This window comes from Mizuhopecten yessoensis, unplaced genomic scaffold, assembly GCF_002113885.1.
Source record: "Mizuhopecten yessoensis strain PY_sf001 unplaced genomic scaffold, ASM211388v2 scaffold8537, whole genome shotgun sequence".
Classification (NCBI taxonomy): domain Eukaryota; kingdom Metazoa; phylum Mollusca; class Bivalvia; order Pectinida; family Pectinidae; genus Mizuhopecten; species Mizuhopecten yessoensis.
Window position 1 is genome coordinate 644,402 of NW_018407597.1, and position 22,202 is coordinate 666,603.

The window sequence follows — 22,202 nt, forward strand, 5'->3', positions numbered from 1 at the left end:
TATGACACTGTTCCTTTTTTTCTATATATCTGTTAAACATTTTTAGAAAACATAGCACAGGAAATGCATGTCAGTAATTCTCAGAAGTACTGAAAATCAATGCGAATCTGGATTTAAAGGGAGTAATACGAAATATGTAGCTACGTGTTACACACAATTAACAGGCACAGATGAAATATGATCCATTGTGTAATATTGATGTATTTGACAATTAGTACTGAAGTGTAAACATTAGGTACATTTACAAGTGAGCCAAATAACCTTATGATTAATATCATAAACCCTGGGTTGTGGAAGGTGTGGGAGCTGCCAGGTTAAAGGTATATTGGAAATAAAGGAGAGGGAGCAACTATGTAAATCAGGATCTGGGAAAGTTGGAAAGTCAGAGACTGATACAGATACAATTACTGTAGATCAGGATCTGGTAGGGCTGGGAAGTCAGAGACTAATACAGATACCATTACTGTAGATCAGGATCTGGTAGGGCTGGGAAGTCAGAGACTGATACAGATACCATTACTGTAGATCAGGATCTGGTAGGGCTGGGAAGTCAGAGACTAATACAGATACCATTACTGTAGATCAGGATCTGGTAGGGCTGGGAAGTCAGAGACTGATACAGATACCATTACTGTAGATCAGGATCTGGTAGGGCTGGGAAGTCAGAGACTGATACAGATACCATTACTGTAGATCAGGATCTGGTACGGCTGGGGAGGAACCATGAATGATAAAAAATAATACTATGCAACATGTGATACAGAGCCCTATCTAGCCAGAATAAGCCACTCTAAAGCGATTTACAGTACATAGATATACAAATTATACAATCAATACAATTAGCATATATACATTAATCAAAACAATTTTGAAGAATTCGCAGGAGCTACCTTATCAAGCTCTAACTAATCGTCCAATGCCACCAGTGGCTAATATCTCCCTATGTGTGTATGCCTGCATGTGTGCTGGAGATGTATTGTGTTCTGTTTGTAGTGGGACTGTGCTTCCAACGGTATCATTTATAGTGCCACCTCACTTGAATGCTTCAGCACAGATATATACCACAACATCCACCCAAGACCATTTTATACTCCACCTGGGTTATAAGAGTTGTGTGGGCAGGAGAAAAACACTTTCTCTGAATATTCTATTCGTACGACGACTTTGGGAATCGAACCCAGGCCGTCTGCGTGGAAGACCAGAGTGTTAACCACTCGACCAATCCGCCCATAAGATATGCATCACAGCCATTGTAGGTATTTGATCCCAAATGCCTATCTGACCTCTTGGTTCAAAAGCAGCAAGCTTATCCACTGCACTTAACAGTATGACAAATTGATATTTCTTCATTTAGTCACTTTTCTGCAACATTATTGGAAATTATTTCAAAACATTCTTAATTACTCCCTAAAAATATCAATATTTCAATTGTTTATTAATATAGAGGAAATTTAAGGTTAATTTAACAGGAAAAATGCCTTTTCACCTAGGGATCCCCATACAGCTGTCAAAAACTGTAACTATGAATTTTTACTGACATGACATAGCTCAAATAAATAATTTCTGAACAGAATCCAATACCTGATGGATTTTTTGTGAAAATATAATAAAGATAAAATAAACCAAAAAAATATCAACAATCTTGTTCTGAGAGTATTCCAACCCCTGTACCTGATCACAGTTCAGTGGCTCTAACCTACCAACTGATGTTTTGGTAGTTCCAGGTCGGCACAGCCCCACTTCAGATACATGTATATCCAAAATAGAACTCAAGGGGAGAAATTGTATGAAAAAAACTACACTAGAATTCTTAAGTGTTTTGCTGGGTTCAAACATGGATCCTTAGGCCTACCCGTACGAATGCCATTATTAGTGTATACAATGTATATAGAAAAATAACTCTCTACCATAAAAAGATACTACTCGTATTCATATATATATTCATGAATACCTCAATAGTCAGATTGATAGATATAATTTATCTAATGGTATCTATACAAATATGTTATCCTGGACCAAACAGTCATATAATGGGAAAAGTGTTGGTGTCAGATAGAGAGATGAAGCAGAAAGGGAATATAAGTCATTGCAATTCTAATTCACCTCTATAACTGTTGACCATGGCTGTTTCTCTTAATCCTTTTACACTTAAGCTCCAAGCATGTTAATCATTTTCTGAAAGCGTATTGATTATCAAGCGGTATATTGACCAAAGAACCGTATAAAAATATGGTCATTGATTTGTAAAGAACAGTACAGCAAACCCCTTAGAAATACCGCAGGCTGTTTACTTAGAACGTTTTAATGTACTATTTTCACTTTTAAACAGCTATTGATTTCTAACTAAGCCTCCCCCACAGGTAATGTCTCCTTTGGAAATGCGTGCATATTTAAAGTACATATACTGTATATATATATATCTGCTTTATAAACAACTTGTGAGGTATTGAAATGTTTGTTATATACCTTGTTATTGTGTAGACCATATTTGCTGTATTCAGTGTCCAGGGTACCTGCAAAAGGTGGCTGAAGGGGGTGGTTATTAGGTTAGCAAAACATAGGATAGGGAAGTTGATGAAAAGGTGACATAACTATTTGACAGGGATAATTTCGAAACTATTCACTCTTTTTTTTCTTTTCTAAAACATATTGCATAGGTGTCAATCTATGAAACCTCCAAAGAGCACTCAATTCATCTTTCCCTTTTTTATGTACCAAAATAACTCCAAAAAACATTCATCTGATTCTGTTTCCACCTGTTATGATCACTACACACACCGTACAGTAACTAGGATAACATCTGACCACAGGTATAGATTTTGAGTTTGTGTGAGATTGGACTTGAACGACGGAGTGTAGAGCGAGATTGGTAAATTTTGGTCAAGTTGAGGGCTTAATTAATCTCCCTCCTTAAATAAGGGAGGGTTGACAGCTAAGTACATGTATTGAGAAACAGTCTTGTCAGACTATGAAATGGTAGCTAGAGTCTAATATAACCAGTAAGTGTATTTACTATTACATTTTGTTAACAGATGTGGCCAGAATGGAATGTGTGTGGGAACAAGATTGGTTATATTATTTCAATAGTTGCTCCAAAAGGGGAGGGGTGCTAGTTACAATAAATACTGTCGGTATTTCTATATATAGCACTGTTTGTACATGGTATCATGTCCTGTCTGTCATCCATGATATATAAATACTACCCCATCATGCATGCTATATGTAAAGATCTATATATAGATTGGTTGTTAACATACCTGCGAGGCGTTGGCAATACAATACCTTGATTGATCTATACCTGTGGGTATATTGGTGTACAATATATATATTGAACATATTTTCACTATGGGTTCAAATCCTGTCTGGCCCATTATTGTTTTTTTCCCTCTCAGACTAGTTCGTGTTACTATTTTTTTGTTTATTATGTCTTTATTTTTTTCGTGAAAGTTCTGCAATGTATGGGTTTTATCCAGAAGTGATGTAGTCAGGTTTGACTGAATGCTGAGCTTTCATGAATGCTGAGCCCAAATTAAGTCTTAAGTAAAGATATTTGTATTATCGTTTTAGAACAAATAGTGTTTCCCTCATTGTAAACAGACTAGTTGTTTGTCTACTTTCTCTATAAACTTTCACTGGTGCAAAACAAGCCCACGCAGGTTCAGGGAAAGAAGACAGGCCTGCGGTATTCCACTGCACGATTAAAGAGGCGACAAATGTGCCCCCCCCCCCCCCCCTATTGCAACACTTGGGGTCTTTTTTGTTTTCTATCCTATCTTTCTTGTCCTTCTTACTTTTCTTTCTTCTTTTATTATCAGGCATTGTCTCCCTAGGCACCTGTCCTCCTACGACCCTGGCTGTAATGTTGAACCCCAAACAAACAAACAAATAAAATGTGAAAACATGCGGCTTAATTCAGTGATGATTGAGAATCAGTAAGAATACAATAACATTTCTTTCAGAGCCTGTTTTGAGGTGTGAATACAGGTTATCCTGTTGCCAGGAGTTGAAATACCTGGAGCAGACCAAGGAATGCTAAATTTACAAATATATATTCAAATAATTGAAGAGATATGTAATTAACTGAAGGTAATTTAAGTTCGAATTCATTAAAGATGTTTTCAATACAATTAAGGCAGAAGCACATATCCTCAAACGAATTGAAGGAATCTTCAATTGAAATTAAAATATCTTCGATGAAATTGGAAATAGGTTCAAATCAAGATGATTAGGTTTGATTTGTCTTATTTGAAGTATTTGAAGTTATCTTCAATTAAATTCAAGATGGCTTCCATTCAATTGAAGATATCTTCAAACAAATTGGAGACGTCTTTATTCAACTGAATTGAAGATATCTACAAATTAATTGTTACTTTCCTTCAACTATTTGAAGAAAAGTTCAATTATTTGAATATATATTAATTTGGGGTTCTATAGCTGAGTCACCATGGTTGAATCACTGTAAAGTCTTAATCTTAAGATCACTTCATAATTGATCCCTACATATAATCGGAGATATTCACAATGCCACACAAAACAATACTAAGGATGGAACTCTTTTATGTGTGAGGAACGTTGAGATGATGATTAACATCATTATTGGCTTAATTATAATATTTGAATGATATTCTACCACGTTAAAATATAATCTACATTTTTTGTAGCCATATATTTAGTGAAAACTGCTTTAATTATTGCGAAACTATTCAGTCATTGTTACATTAAAAACAGCTGTAATAATTAAGAGTACTCAGCATGTTAATTCCTATGACATGAAAAGAGCATGTATAAATATTGCGACATTAAGGAATTTAGTGAAAAAACCCACATGTGACGTACATTAAAATGTTATCACGATTATGTTCAAAACAGGATGTTTAACTGTAAAAATCTGAAATAGAAAGTGAAAATAGGTGTATACGTCATAAATGTTATTTACCGAGTAAATTATTCTATTTTAAGCGAATCAATACTTAACCCATATATCAACATCGATTTTACCTGTGACACAGATAGATCACGCTTTGTACCTTTACAACACCAAATCCGTGACCGCAGACATCAGGCGATCATTGTTATAGCCAGAAGTTTAATTTCTCTCCCGGCAACAGTCATAATATTTAGGCTATCTTAAGGTATTCTTGTGAATCAGGTACACGATTTTTAGATTATACATGTATTTGATTTGTCTGTCATTAATGGTTTTAGATAACACACTCCTTGACATCTACTTTTAAATCGTTAGATCATCTTTGATAAGCCTTAAGACACAACTCGCGACGTTGCAGTGTGCATGTATCTATGATATAATACTGTGCATCACGTATCATTCATGTACATGTGCAAATACCGACGTATGCTGTATTGTACCTTATTTAACCACAAAATAGCCCCCAACTTCTATTTGATAATTGCAAGTCTAAAGGGTATAGAGGCCTTCATACCCCTTATCTACCTCCCCAAACACCCTCTCCCCTTCTGCCCCACACAAGTTCTACTTCTCAAGAAAAGCCATGCATGTTTTAATGCTACCTATTCCAGAAAAGTCATGTACCTTATGCTATTTTTTCTCCAAACACTAGAAAATTTAAAAAGCTATTTGTTATCAAATTTTTTCATTAGCCCCCAAGTTGAAATTCTAATTTTCATATGAAATGCAAAATAGTATTATACTAACAGTAATTTGGAATCTCATTTAGATTGTCGTTATCTTTAATTAATTATGCAAATTATGTACGTAGTCATAAATCTATTTTGTGACAAATAATTACGGTTTCTTGCCCAAATTTCATTTTGTTAGCTGTGACAAATATGCAGTAATGTGTTGATCTTCTTTAAATCCAGATATACATTTAAACCAAATAAAAAAAAGTGACTAGCTCAATTGACATTTGGTTTTCTGTAAAATTCCTTAAAAATGGACCCGGAAGCTTCATCATGGGTTCCATATATTAGATAAATTTGGTTAGCCGTGACAAACAATTCCAAATATACATTTATACCAAACTAAAAACAAGTGACTAGCTCAATTGACATTTGGTTTTCTGTAAAATTCCATAAAAATGGACCTCACAGGAAGCTTCATCAAGGGTTCCATACATTTGACACACTGTAAAAAACATGTTCTTCTGAAGCCTCTATAACAACTTTCCTTCTGTTTGGTCAATTGCATTGGTTGCTGATGCTGTCTGTTCATATCAAACAGTTTTTATTTTGTCCTTGCATGTGGATTCTGTGATATTTTTTCTGAGATCACATTTCCCTATAGGCTAGCTCAGAGGTATATAGACAAGACAGTACATTTCATTACATTTTGATGTTGTAGAATGGATATAATATCAGCATGTGTCTGTATATATAATGGTGGAATAAGTAACTCAGGATTAAAAAAAAAAGTTCGAAAAATAATACCTCAAGCTCAAACATGTGGCCTTCGTTAATTTCTTTTTTTCGAACATTTTCACACACTAATCATGTATACTCCACTAATTATTACATGCATTTATGTTGATTGTTTCTGGAATATAAAAAGTCTCACAAACATTTTATAAATACTTTTTATATTTTTTTTTTTTTTTTTTTTTTTTAAACGAACATTGACATTGGTACGAGATGTGTATTAAGTAGTTCAGTAAATGACATAATTATATATATTCACTTTTGGTGTTGTTCTTATTACATGTAGCTTAAATATATTTGTGTGGAGGGGGAATAGGGGGTGTGGCCAAGAATATAGCCAAAATTAAATTAAAATAATAATTTTCTTAAAGTTAACACCACACATATTTTTACTTATATAAAAAACCACATTATTAGTGGTAGGTATATGCAAACTAAAAACAAAATAGCTAGTACATATGTATGTTAATGTTTCCAAATTGAATGTTATATCCCTGGTAAAGAAAATATTCCACCATAACAGTACATGCATATAATGTATGATACTTCTAAGGGAGTAGCTTTTATAAGTAGGAGGCACGGTAGTCCAGTGGTAGGACCTCGGGCTCGTGACCGAAGGGTTGAGGGTTCGCGCCACGGCACGGCAATGTGTTGTATCTTTGAGCAAGATACTTTACTCCGCTTGTTCCAGTCTACTCAGCTATAAATAAATAAGTGGTTGGGCAGTGCTAGAATTGTTGAATGCTTGCTAGCTGTTAGCGCCGAAATGGCAGCTCCGGCTGTATGCTCCCCCAGGGAGTTGAGACATGTATTGGCTGGTTGCAAAGGCCCTATAACCATGGATAATAATTTGTGAACCGCTTTGAGACGACCTACGAACTAGGTTGTGATAAAGCGGTTTATGAGAACCTCAAATTATTATTATATTATTATTATAAGTACATGTATATGGTATCACGTACATTTTATGACCCAGATACTTATATATATATATATATACGTAATCAGCACACATTCATGAATATAACCTTTTATGAATCTTCTTTTATATCAAATTTGTCTTTGGTTTTCAATGGGAGACTTATCATTATATAAGTTGACATACATTAACACTAATATAAGTATACCATGTATGAGACAAGACCTTTAAGAAACACAAGTTGTGAATGGCAGCAAGGTGATGATATCTGCGTCATAGATGAACAGTTTTTTTTCACAGCTAGATGATTGCCTGTAACTAATGTAACTCATGATCACCACAGGAAGTTCAGAGCTAATGAATGAACTTTAATATGCGTAGGTGATTCGACCCTATGAGTTACATGTACCAGGCTATACTGTAGAAATAGCGCAATTACTCATTTCTTAACCTTAATGACTTTATCCTTTTTTGTCTTTCCAGTTGGAGAGCCAAGAAAATATGACCCAAACTTTAAAGGCCCTTTGAAAAACCGGTAGGTTGGCTTTGAGTTGCTCTACTTATTGCTGTATATCATTTATTCACACTATAGATGTTGCATCATGACCGCGATACTCCATTGGTAATGCTCACTTTCATTCTCTGCACCCCTGGAATATGTATATGTCATGACAAAATTGCAGTTTCAAACTGTGTGCAACCTTAAAGCTTGTCGATGAGACAAGTTTGATCCTTTGATGTACATTAAAAGAATCTGACGGTCGGAAACAGTAAAAGTAACTGGCTTTGAAGATGGGTGTCACTCCTCGGTAATCTTCAAAGCACAGCTGGTATCAACCCGGTGATTGGTCAGATATTTTTACCTGAGACCAATCAAATAGCTAGCCATGTGCCTTCAATTTTGCTATGACATATTCCAGGGGAGTAGAGAGCGTAAGTGAGCGTAACCCCTGAAGTATTTAAGATGCAGATGGTGATGAGGGATATATAGTTTAGGTAGTATATCATATTCACCAAAATAGCCATTTTTGACATGTTCCATTCTTTATTTCTTTTTGTTTTTTGTTAATGTTGATGATACATAGATATATATTAATATCAGTTTTCATTTTAATGTTTAAAAATAGAACTTGTTTGAAAAAACCTTAACCTGTTATTACAAGTGATTGGATTCCAAATGAAGGTCATAGAAGGCAGAGACTACTTTAAACGTGGAAATTCTCGCGTGTAGAAAATTATTGTCTCCCTTGTGACTCTTTAAACTGATTGTGGTGTGGAAGTTTTGGCACTGGCAATCATTCGGAAATTTAATTTTGCTTATATATCTGTAATCTGTAAACATGAATATACATGTTTTCATATTTTTTTGCGCTAATTCCTCAACTCATAAAACGTGAGCATAATTTTCCAAACCTAAAAAAAACACCTTTCAGTACGCTAACAGACATGTAGAGAACATGATCAGATACAGTCTTATTATTAAATATAGGTCAACAAGACAATATAAACAGATTCTGATGACAATATAGATATATCTATCTATTTTAAGATAATGTGTACATGTTAATTGTAGTTGCATGCTTTAAATAACATACATGTGTTTCTATCATAGTCATCTTGCTAAGTGTTCCTCCCCACAAATGCCTCCCTTCCCCTTTTATCGGGAGTAATTGAAATTATATAGATCCTGTCTTTAAGTCCTGACCAGGCTCAGAGTGAGTGAGTCAATGATTTATAGTAGTTAACTCATTCACCCCTGAAATTTCATAATGAACTTTTCCAACCTTTGAATTGGAAGAGTTCAAATGTGTCTTCAGCGTTTCCTTACTGAAGCAGATGAAACATTTGGAAACGTTTTCCAAACCAAACCTCCAGCCATACTGGAACGTTTAGAATATCCTTTGTTGATAATAACTAATTGAAATTGCATTTTTTTTTTATCATAACTCACGTTTGATTATCCTAATAAGCCTCCTTCCATTCCTCCCTTTCTCCGAAATCAATTTTGATTTTTTTAAGCATTCAAATTTCGGTGAAATATGGTAATTAAATCACAAAACAAACAATAATAGAAATGTGTCCCTTGCTAAAGTATCCCTGAATATCCTTTGGTGATAACAACTTGTTTAAGTTCCAAATTTTCTTTTATCATAAATTATGTTTGATTATCCTAATAAGACTCCTTTCCTCCTCCCTTTCTCCGAAATCAATTTTGAAATTTTTAAGCATTTAAATTTCGGTGAATATGGTAATTAAATCACAAAACAAACAATAATAGAATTGACAAATGTGTCCCTTGCCAAAGTATCCCTTAATATTTTTCATTCAAAATATTTAAATTTGCGATCAAACCATCTCACTAATTATTATGAAAACTTATTTCTCTCTTTAAAAAATCTTCGAAACCACTTTAAAAGACATGCTTGCATAACAATACAATACAATTTTTGATGACAGGTCCTGTACCGACATCATATGCTGTCTGCTCTTCCTCTTCTTCGTCACGGGAATGGTGGTCTGTTCTATCCTCGGTAAGTATATTGACATGCATCAGTGTTATGTTTGCCATTTACAGAATATATGTTTAAATAAATATTATCTATTAACAATAGCGTGTTATATAATGTTCTTGTTTACACTTTTCGTCGTTGGAATTGTTGTGTGTTAATCTAGCTATTCTTGGTAAGTTGTTTACAAGAGTTTATGTTATGTTTGCCATATGTATGAATTATACTTAAATATACATACATGTGTATTAAGAATCAAACTGGAAACATTTTCAAACGTTACATACTGTTTTTGTTTACATTTTTCTCTATTCAGCCCATCATAGATTTCAGAAATGATTCAATAATGTATAAATTAGAGGCCTTTATATATACATAAACCTTTTGTTATTCTGAAATAATAATTGTGCAGGCATTGGTTGAACTGTTGTTTACTGCTTCAGTCTCTTGAAAACTCATGTGTAATGCCTCTTGATTTTTTTTCTTTCTGGAGAGGCCTCAAATGAGGGAAATAGGAAATCTTGAGCACTAGAGGGAAACATATTATAATTGCCTGTTATGTGAAGAATGTAACCCAATCAGATTTGCTGTTACATAGCTGAGGTATTAATAGAATCTATCGCTACTGGTTGTGTAAGATAGAGAAATCTCAACCCGAGGACTAAAATTTTTTGTCCAGAACGAGGCTTGCCGAGTTCAGGACAAAAAATCTTAGTCCGAGGGTTGAGATTTCTCTATCTTACACCACCAGTAGCGATTGATTATTTTTCTCCCATATCTAACAGTATTTTAATGTGAAATTAAGGTAAACATGGACCCAAAACACATACAGGTAATTTGTTGATGGATTGTTGATGTGACGTCATTGTATTGTTGAAGTGACGTCATGCCATTGTTATGAATAGGGGAATCCCCCCGTCTCAACCCTAGGGCGGAGACAGATAAATCTAGCACCGGCAAAACGGGAGATAAATCTGTCAGGTGTGGGAGAAAACAATATCAATTTATTGCCCTTGTTGTAGGAGAATATGATTGATTGAGGGAAACAAAAATTCATTGTTTCCCTACCACAAAAACAACAAATATTTTATGTACATGTACCAAAATAGAAAAATAACAATGAAGATGATGAGGTCAACCCAGAATGTTGTTTTTGTTTGCTCCAGTTATTCCTAACAATCAGCTATGATAAATATGTGTTCCTCACTGTTTAGATCAAACCCAAATAAGGGAAACATTATTTGGGAAAGTTGAGCATGTGAAGGAAATATGATGTTTTGTTTCCTGGTCATGTGATCAATATATATATAGGTGAGATATATTAATAAAGGTTGATGTGTTTTCTTGCAGGATTTACCCGAGGAAACCCTTACAAGTTGATCTACCCCACCGACAGCTCTGGTAATGTCTGTGGCCTGGACACGAAATCGTAAGTACTTAGTACACTACCTTACACTACATCTGTAACAATTGATGGTCACGAAGTTCCTGCTTCTAGTAACTTTTCATCATGACTCAATCTTTTATTGCAAGGCATTTTTTTTGAAAAGTATCCCCCTTAATTTATTCCCATTACATAGTAAGGAAATCAATCATATTCAAACTTCAAGAAATTGAACTTCAAAGATTCAAATTCCATGTTGTGTCGAACTTACGCCATTTAAAGTCCAGATTCTTTTTCTTATATATCACTACTGATATCCCATTTATGAATCAAACTTTGATGAGTCAAATTTCCCACTGTTTCGGACTAAAATCAAGGTGTCTGATCATAAGGAAAACATTGAAAATTACAACTAACAAATAGATGTAAAAGAATTACCTGTACAAGAACTTAGAAATGTTGTCCATGCAAACTACAGTTTAAAAATACATGAAACATATTTTCATGTCTCTCCTTCGAATGAAGGGAGGGAGACATATTGTATTAGAGTTCTGGTTCTTCTTGGTTTTCTGGTACTTCTTCAGGTTCTTCTAATCGCAACTTGTCTAGGCCATACATTTTAAACCGTTAAAGATATCTTGATAAAACTTGTGGTATGCATGCATCACTCACAGAAAGTGTGCAGTGCACTGAAATTAGGTCACTGTGACCTTCACCTCAAGGTCAAATAAGTGCAACATTTTCTGTAAATTGTTGTCCAGTCGGTAAATTTTAAACTGTTAAAAGATATCTTGATCAAACTTGAACTATACCTGCATCACCAACAGAAAATATGCAGTGCACTGTAACTAGGTCTCGTGCTACACTATATACAGAGTTATGGCCCTTTGTTTATTTTTTATACCGAAGTTTGTCAGGAGCATAAGTTCCATGTTATTTCACCTACGTTGACCAAACTTATCATATTAATGTATCTTGGGAAGGCGGAATCTCTCGCACTGACACCGGGTTTTGTTCCCCGCTATATTTAGAGTTATGGCCCTTTATTTTTTAATACCGAAATTTGTCCACAGCATAACCTCCATGTTATTTCAAATACGTTGACCAAACTTGCTATAGTTATGTATCTTGGGAAGTAGGAGTGTCGCATTCGTAATTTGGGTCTCGTGCCCCAGTATATAAAGAGATATGGCCCATTGTTAATTTTTATACCAACATTTGTCTATTGGCGAATAAGGGGAGACATATTTTTTTGTTCACAAAAACAAGTTTCTAGTTCTATAATTACATTAAATCCAATATCTATAGAGTTCAAATTAAATTTCTTGTCTTGTGTTCCATCATTTAACAATCACATTCAGTTTTATGCACTATATTTAACATTTGTGTGTCGAAGTCTCTATGATTAAATTTTTTCCTGATGGAAAAGTTCAAAACTTCAAAGTTTGACCGCTGCACTGATGCTGTAGTATAAGGTCTCCATTGTAGACAGTTTTTAAAGCTTACCACATGCTCACTTGGATATGTTCTAAGTAACTATCAGTCCGTACAACAAACTGTAACCATAGACTTGTATTTGGGAAATGCAAAATCAATCCCAAACTTTTTGAACTGTTTCGAATGGGGAAAAAAATTGCCATCTTTAAAATCGCAGACCAGAATTTAAAAAAAAGTACAGGAAAGCATTTTTATTTTATTTTTTTGCATTATTTTTAACTTACGAATAATCGTGATCAGACCAGGATTGAAAAAAAAAATTGCTGATTGTGCACAACATTCTTTTATTTCAGAGGCAAACCATACTTGATGTATTTTGATATTTTACAATGTGCTAAGATGGGGGCAAGTGCTATAGTGGCTGGCTGTCCTACCCCACAGGTATGCTGTACCCCTTATGACATGTTCACATATATATATCGTATATGACCTAATAGGCGCACCTGCCTCTATACGTAAACCTTTTTTTTCTGGGAAAGGGACAGGTTGTGCTTAATTAAAACCAGTAAATATGTAGTTTTTTTCACTGATCTGATGATATAATCTTCAGTCTTTTGACCGAAGGCTTTGTTCCCATTAGCCTTTACATTTACTAGGCAATCTAAGCCAGTGGTTTAGCATCATTTTCTGTTTAAAAAATGTGGCCAATTGTCTCCGTAAAGTTATTTGATTCAACCTTTGAATGATTCCACAAATGTTTTGAAGGTTGGTTTGAACAAATATGGACACCGTCAGTTTCAGCTGGTTTGAATATTAAAGGATTTAAGTAAGCCCACCCTCCTGTGTTTTTGTAAGCACACAATTTAATGCGCTTAAAAGGTCAAATATGGTATTGTATATGGCAGGTGACTTTTTTATAAGTGGTTAAAATCATGACTATAGAAAAAGTTCAAAAGTTGTAAGGAACTTATTATAGTTTGTTCTTTCAATAACCTGCTAATCAAAACACATTATTTTTCTTACATCAATAAAAGTATCAAGGGTTTCAAAAAAGAAAAAAGGCTTAAAATCTTTTCGTGTAATTATTATACCCAGAATTGGTATTTTTTCCATATTAGACATCTTGCATTGTACAGGTGAAAATACTAAAATATTCATACTGAAGGTTGAAATATATATAGCAATATATTGTGGCATTCATCATGGAATAGACAATATCTTCTATCTATTGTTTAAATTGTACATTTGATGGTAAATTGTCTATACAGTATTATTCGATGCTACAAGGAAGTTTGTCATTGTTTGTTACAGGTTTGTGTGTCAGCCTGTACTACAGACTACTGGGTCTACCTGGAGGCCATAGCAACCACCAGTACAACTGGACTTCTTTGTAAGGACACTGTGGACACATCAACGGTTTCGTTCTCAGTAAGTGATGATGTCATCAATAAATGTGCTTTGAAGGATAATGCTTTGATAAACATTACATCACTTGATATTCCTCAGTTTTATCTTTGATCAATGTTAATTGATTACCATATTAATTGAACTCAGTTAAGTGCACTTTATTTTTTATTTTTTTAAATATGTAGGACCTTTAATTGAATAAATACCAAGTATAAAATAGTTCATTCATCCTCGATACCCCAGGAGCTATGCATACTGACTTTTCTGCACCTCTGGCATATGTCATAGCAAAGTTGAAGGAAAGTGCCTATAGCTATTTGATTGGTCTCAGGTTAAATTACCTGCTATGCAGTTGAACCTCACTGGCAAACAGTCCTTTAAAGATTAAAGAGGAGCAACACCTGACTTCAAAGTCATTCAATTTTACTGTTACACTAATACTGGATTCATTGATATACATAAAATGATCAAACTAAATTTTGTTATGACATATTCCAGGGATGTAGAGAGCATAAGTGAGCGTATTGAGGATGTAGGTTATGGACCAACAACTATAACAAGACTTTCAGAACATTGACACCATGAAAAGATCTTGCTATAATGTGATTAATTGAATGTACCATAATGAATCTTACCACAATACATGAATAATATACATATCTCATTATAAAGCTTATGGAATAGGTGTTGTTTATTGACCTTAATGACTTTGCCGAACTCTGAGAACATAAACACAGCAAAAGTATGGAGCTTGAGTTGATTCAGCTGTGTCATACTGGTCTGATCATGGTTGTCAATATCTACTTAAACATTTTATTAGCTACCAAGTTTGTTTCCAATTATAAATCAGTAAATTTACACCTGCCTTGTAGCTTGTTCTTGACTTAAGTGACGATCGGTAAGACTCCAAGAACTCATCTATTTCAGTTACAGTTGTAAACCTTTTATTCAGTTAATTTTAAGGACACTAATTTTGAGTTACCTGAATTTGAATTAATATCAAAATATTCTCGTTACTGTCACATATATGTGTGATTGATGAATTTAATTGCATGTTGAACATTTATCATGTTTTTAAAATCAAGGTTAGTTTTGTTCAAAATCCAAGTTAAATGTAATATCATTTGTAAAATATATAATTGTACCTTGTTTCAGCAAATCAGTTCACTTGTATCCAATGATGACTGTGCTGCCTACTATGTAAAGAACACTGCCAGTAAGTACAGTTAAAACTTCTTTCTATTCCTTTGAACAGTAAAATATCAGAAAGACAACCGGATTGCATATTTATTTGCTGGAACTCTGGTATGTCACCAATTTGGCATATCCACTTTGAGATTGACATTTTTTGCACATATTTTCATGTTTTGTTTCTTTTTAAAAAGTCAATTCCAAGTGAATTAATTGATAGCAATTCTTCATTATACCTGTTGGCTGTGTGTTTGTCAATGAACTTTTTACCTGTTGGCTCTGTGTTTGTCAATGAACCTTTTACTTGTTGTCCCTGTGTTTGTCATGCAATGAACCTTTTACTTGTTGTCCCTGTGTTTGTCATGCAATGAACCTTTTACCTGTTGGCTGTGTGTTTGTCAATGAACCTTTTACCTGTTGGCTCTGTGTTTGTCAAGGAACCTTTTACCTATTGGCTCTGTGTTTGTCAATAATTATTTTACCTGTTAGCTCTGTGTTTGTCAATGACCCTTAACCTGTTGGCTGTGTGTTTGTCAATGAACCTTTTACCTGTTGGCTGTGTGTTTGTCAATGAACTTTTTACCTGTTGGCTCTGTGTTTGTCAGTGACCCTTTTACCTGTTGGCTCTGAGTTTGTCAATGATCCTTTTACCTGTTGGCTCTGTGTTTGTCAATGAACCTTTTACCTGTTGGCTGTGTGTCTTGTTGTCCATGGACCTTTTGTCCCTTTAACCTTTTTGCTCTGGGTCTATATGTGTTGATTCCTTTACCTGTTGGCCCTCTGGGGCCCGTGCTCCCTTTTACCTGCTTTGTCTACACATGACTGTTTTAAAGTTTACTTTCCAAACAACCAATCTCAGCAGCTGATTTTTTAGTTCACCTGAGCTTTAGCTCAAGTGACCTATTGCTATCCGTCTTCTCCGTCGTCGTGCGTCGTCCGATAACATTTTACATTTTCAACTTAAGCTGAAATACTGGCAAAGCAAAGGTATTTCATAAATATTTCATGGGAAGGTTACTGACATCTCCCTGACAAAGTGTTGTTATTTTTCGGGTCGATCAGAAATCCAATATGGCCGACACGGCCGACATTTTTAATAACTATTTCAAACTTAAAGTCAAGTTCTACTGAGCCGATTGAGCTGAATCTTAATAGGAATGATCAACTCAAGGTCCTGACAAAGTGTTGTTATTTTACGGGTCGATCAGAAATCCAATTTGGCTGCCATGGCCGGTATTTTGAAAATAACTATTTCAAACTTAAAAACAAGTTCTAATAGGCTGATTTAACTGAAAGCTGGTCTAGGAATGATCAGCTTATGGTCCTGACAAACTTAAGTTAACGTTATACTTAACTATTTTTTATTCTAATTGGTACTTATTTCAATAACAAAAATAAATACTGTAGGACTCAGGTGACCGTTAAAGGCCCATGGGTCTCTTGTTTAGTAATATGGACGGTGCTATTACTGACATTCATTCTGTTCAAGATGTAATAACTATACAGCTAGTATGTACCAGTGTCCCCCTTCCTGAGCAAATGTGGAGAAAACATTGCAGTGTGTTAACTTTACAGGTGGCAGCTACTAATTGAAATAAAACAGATTAAAGCACTTTCTCAAATTCATAAAAAGAACCCAAAAAACTATGATTTAGAACTAAGATATTGAATTAGTTATGCCTATATATTCCTTAGATACCTATATTAACTCACCTTGTCTTGATCTGAAAACCCAAAGTTAGCTAATACCATATACTATGGCAATTGTTGTCCATCCGTCAGCAATTTCACAAGAAACATCTTAAGGTTGTAAGGATTCAAATTTGTACAGGTGAAGAGTTGACTCCCAGGGGAGTTGAGAAGGGGTGGGGGCAAACATGGTAACTTATAGCCATGATTGTTTCTGGCAACTTTGCCTTGGAATTGTGCAATGGATATCAGCTGTATTTGGTTGGAGTCCTCCTCAGGTGGTGATGATTCAGATCTGTGCTGCATCAAAATGATATATTAGGTATAATGAATTTGGAACTTACTAATGAATCACTCATGTAAGCCTGGTTGTATGCACATAAAAGTGTCTTCATGCAGGGATGAAACTAGATTACCCAGAGAAAGCCTTCATGGTCAGGCAGGGGACTCCATATCTGGTCACATCCCATCCAGGAATCAAACCCAAGCCGCCTTGTTGAAAAGAGATTGCAAAATATCCACAGCACCACCTGGCGGCCAAGTTTAAAAGAATATTTTTGTTAACAGGATAATGACAAGGGGCTACTTAGATGAAGTGTGCAAATGTTGATATATAGTACAGTTGTTAACCTGCATTATAATAGAGTGAATATATATATAAATAGATTAACCTTCATTTTACAGTTGTCGGTCGTTGTGTGCCATCCTTCTTTCTGGAAGTCACAAACTATGCCTCTAACCTACAAACCAGTGGAGCTTACAACCTGACAACCTCTGACGGAAGTAGTGTCACAGCAAATGATATGACAAGTGCCAGCTAGTAAGTAAAACCCTTGGTATATATATTCATAAAAAAAAACCTGCATGTTTATACTGCAATGTGTTTTTATTATTATGACTTAACTATATATCAGATGACGACATGACATTAGGACATTGACATTAAAAACTGAAACAGTTGTTCGACTGACTATATGTTTTCATCCTCAGACACCAGCTGATGAATACAGGAATTATTGCAGAAGCTTGTCCTAAAGGTCTTGCAACATTTCTCAATAAAGTTATTCTTGGTTTTTCTGCTGTGTCCGTTTTAATGGCCTTAATGCACCTTATTTAGAAATTTGTCATATTCAGTGTTGCATTAAAAATGCATTATTAATGTTGTGTAGGACCAAAATTACAGATAAGAAATAGGAGAAAAGAGTCAGTTATAATATATGTAAGGGGCATATGGAAACCCTAAGCTTGGTTCACATATTAAGAGGTCAGAACCATAACAAAGCTTTGGTGCTACACCCCTCGAGTAAAATTTCCCTATCCCCCAAATGATACACTTTCCAAATTGCTGAATCAATCAATTCATAACTTACCGTCAAAGAGACATGAAAGTTAGGCCTACTGTAGAGATTATTTATACTATTTTATTGTACAAGATAACTTTAACCTACAACTTTTTGTAATGGTAAAAAATGACAATGCAATCAGATTTTAAGTTATCACATAAGTATGTTTGCAGTTTATTTTTACGAGTATATTTCAAAATATTTCCCAAAATCCCAGAAAAATTACAATAAATGGATGCGACCTTGGACTGGTTTTAGATTGTGTGCGCTATACACTTTAACGAATCTATAGAGACATGTACAGTCCATAATAAGACATAAGCAGAGTACTGATGTTGCCTTCAAAAGCTATACATGAACAAGTTCTACAGCATACACTAATGCTGCCATTGTTCCAATTTTCTCCTATAGCTACCTAGCCAAATTCTACACGGCCACCCAGTACATAGAGATGGTGTTCAAGGACATTGTGGCATCTTGGTGGCTACTCCTGGTGTTCATGGGCATTGCTATGGTAACTTGCTTCATCTGGATCGTTCTTCTTCGTTGGATCGCTGGCATCATGGTTTGGATCAGTGTCATCCTAGTGTTTGGTCTTCTTGGATTTGGTAAGTCTATAAATAAAGTTTTAAAATCACGTTATGATATTGGCTCCCAAACAAATGATGGTTATCATGGTTATCATGTTTATCTAACTCGAGTTAGTTCATTTTCCTTCAAATTGTATAAAGACACAAGCTTTACTAAGTGTATTTTACAATTTGAAAATTAACTAACGAGAGTTAGCTAGATAAGCAGGATAATGTACCACGAGTTTGGGAACATTTTCCCCCCACAACATCATATGTTTCTCTTGGGAATACATTGTTGATGTTTCTGATTTGGGAAACATTTGCCATGAAGTAATTGATGTCATAATGGTTGACGACGTTGCAAGTCATTGTTACTTGATGTCATTATTAGAAGATTGACCAATGAAGTCATGTCCAGGGTGTTATCCCCCAATGAGTTCCTGAGACTAACCAAATATTTTACCAACTCCTAACAGGTTCAACCATGAGTTTGTAATGAGTACATCTATAGTGGTAACATGGGAGAAAATGTATGATCACTGTTTCTGTGAATATGTTATTACTTATACAAGTGTATAGTATTGTAGAAACTTCAATCTCCGGTAATCCATGATGATGTACTAGAATAATAGCCAAATCTTATAAAAATACATATATATATATACAAAAATGCATAATTTTCATTGTGTTCACATTTCAGCGTGTTACTACAGCTATTCACAGTACTATGAAATGAAGAACCAGAATTCAACAGCTACCTATGGAGTGTCTGAAGCTTTCGCCCTTAACTTCGGTTACTACCTCCAGCTTAAGGAGACTTGGCTAGCCTTTGGTATGATCAGTTTTAGACAGCTTTGACAATGTTGTTCATATTGAATGTTACATTATGTTTTAATTTTCCCATTTTTTTCTTTCTTTAATTACCATATTATATATAGCTGATGCACAATGAACATTGCGATGGTGTTCATGCATTTGTTGTTCGACATCATTTACTATTGTAAACTGTTTTAAATTAAAAAAAATTAAATATCCATATATGAAAAAAAAAAGGAAAAACAATAATAATGTACAGCTTATCAATTTAAATTAAAAAATAATTCAAATTTTGTAAGACAAAATTCAACAATTATATATGGTACTTATATTTAATAAAATGATGCTTTAAAACATAATTAACTTTAATCAACAATACCTACTGTCTGTTTATGTCTTTTCAGGCTGCTCCACTGCCACTTTCCTGATAATTTTCCTCCTGATATTTATTTTCCTGGTCAAGAGAATCTGTATAGCAATTGAACTGATCAAAGAAGCGAGCAGGTAAAAAAATTGTCACTCGGTGTTATATGCTTTGTTGACATGTAATGTACATGTACTACCTGTATTTTGGCCTTTTTCTTGGGAAGTGTTATCTCCAATAGTTTTGTCAGGGGAACCAGATAGCTCAGACGCTATTACTCCTCAGACAAATTGATACTCAGAGAGCAGTTCACGAGGAAAGGGCCATAACATGTGGTTGTTCTATTAATTCCTGTTGTCCGTATCAGCCAATTATCCATTGAAGATATAATACCAGACTGAGCATGCAGCTTTAGTGGTGTGTTTATGCTGTAGTGATTGGAGATTATTTGTTTTAGATAAATAGAATCTATCATTCCTAACCTCGGGCTATTGATATCTTTACTCAAACCCTCGGGTGGAGCTTTCTCTGTTAACTCATTCACCCCTGAAGATGTTGGAATAGTTCAATATGAAATTTCAAGGGTGATTGAGTTAACAGAGAAATCTCCACCAGAGGGTAAGAGTAAAGCTATTAATATCCCGAGGAATCTCACACGAGTGATTAATCTCCTACACTTTCTTACCATTAAAATAACATGAAATGATGACCCCAATATACAAGGCTATCATCAGGAGTGAATGAAATGTGTGACAAAATTGATGATGCTACCCAGGTTACAGTCAGCATAAAGTGATGATGTTTTCAGAATATTAGCGCATTATAGTAAGCTGTCGATCTTTTCCTAAGTATGTATTGGTAAAGACAGGTTTTTAACTTTTTTTTCTCAAGGAAAAATAGGATTGCACCTGTTAGGAAGAAAATCGGTTCTGATGTAATAAAACTGATTTTAAAACTTCTAAAAAAAAAATCTGTTTTAATGGGACACATATTTTTTTATATTTGCCATGCATTATTTGCTAAAAATAAATTAACATATATTTCTATCTTTATTTCAGAGCCATCGGTCACATGATCTTTACATTGATTTGGCCGATCTTCCCCTTCCTCCTCCAAGTCTGCGTGGTGGGATACTTTGGCATCAGCGTTTCGTATCCTTTAAAAAAATTTTTTTCAATATAAACAGAACAAACAAACCAGAAAGGTATTATACATGTAGCTGTATTAGGTGAGCACCCACAGGAAGCCCAGAAACTCACCTCTTAATACAGGTGCAGGCCTCTTAATTCAGACTCTTTTCATAGCAAAATTGTTGCGATGGGGAAAATCAAAAGTTGTGTCTTGAAATCGCTGGTCTCCAATGGAATTAGTCCCATGAGCAGGTTTTACTGTAACGTCAGTGAAGGCAAATTCGTCACATTAATAAGGCCGATGAGCACCAATACAGAAGAAGATTCAACTGAAATGCCTATAAATAAACATTGTTGTAAACACGCCTGAATTACGTCACGCAGCAACATTTGTGACGTCATCAGGCCTTCCGTGGTTTTGCTCAAAGGTGCAGGCAGTTTCGCCACCTTCAAACATTTAACTAATTTACAAGTAATCTAAGTGTTTAAATGTAAAATTTTGTATGTTTATGTTATACAAGCCGTACTGATACAAACAGCTCAAAATGTGTGTGTGTAACAATGATTAACATTGAAGTACACGGCTTTTCTTAGTTGTGATAGTTAGTTTTCGGTAAATTGAAGAAACTGATTAATGTTGTTTGAGAAAGATGACGGGTATCGGCTGAGGTGATGTCAATTTACATGATACGCAATGAAGACTCTGTCCTTAACAAATATAAACAGGTGTTGTAAATGTACTTACTTTTTCATGTAAAAATCAGTCTTTGGTAACTGTCGGTCTCTACGTACAATTAGCATGCGATTGTACAGCAGTACTTTCAGGCCAACAACAAATTCCTTTCAGATATAAATCTAGAAAATTTCTAGATGGTATTTTTATTTAAGTGTTGTAAGATTATTGAAATTGAGACGCAAACAATACTTTTCAAAAAGATACTTGTTGATTGTATTCTAAATACACATTGCATGAAAATGGAAACTGACGAATTATCAAATCGCGAATCTTTCCGATCGTCATTTCCGTCAACACGCATTGGATCATCA

The 22,202-nt window shown here is 34.7% G+C and overlaps 1 protein-coding gene across 1 annotated transcript in view; it reads left to right on the forward strand.

The window, feature by feature from the left end:
- Window positions 1-22,202, forward strand: part of LOC110456144 (choline transporter-like protein 4) — a 55,387-nt gene that overhangs the window by 9,368 nt on the left and 23,817 nt on the right. Inside the window, exons 2-12 of the mRNA XM_021506713.1 lie at window positions 7,799-7,850; window positions 9,773-9,846; window positions 11,173-11,251; window positions 12,997-13,084; window positions 13,955-14,071; window positions 15,206-15,266; window positions 17,615-17,750; window positions 18,685-18,881; window positions 19,546-19,677; window positions 20,066-20,165; window positions 21,084-21,176. Of these exons, the coding sequence (XP_021362388.1) occupies window positions 7,799-7,850; window positions 9,773-9,846; window positions 11,173-11,251; window positions 12,997-13,084; window positions 13,955-14,071; window positions 15,206-15,266; window positions 17,615-17,750; window positions 18,685-18,881; window positions 19,546-19,677; window positions 20,066-20,165; window positions 21,084-21,176 (1,129 nt within the window). The remainder of the gene's footprint in view (window positions 1-7,798; window positions 7,851-9,772; window positions 9,847-11,172; window positions 11,252-12,996; window positions 13,085-13,954; window positions 14,072-15,205; window positions 15,267-17,614; window positions 17,751-18,684; window positions 18,882-19,545; window positions 19,678-20,065; window positions 20,166-21,083; window positions 21,177-22,202) is intronic.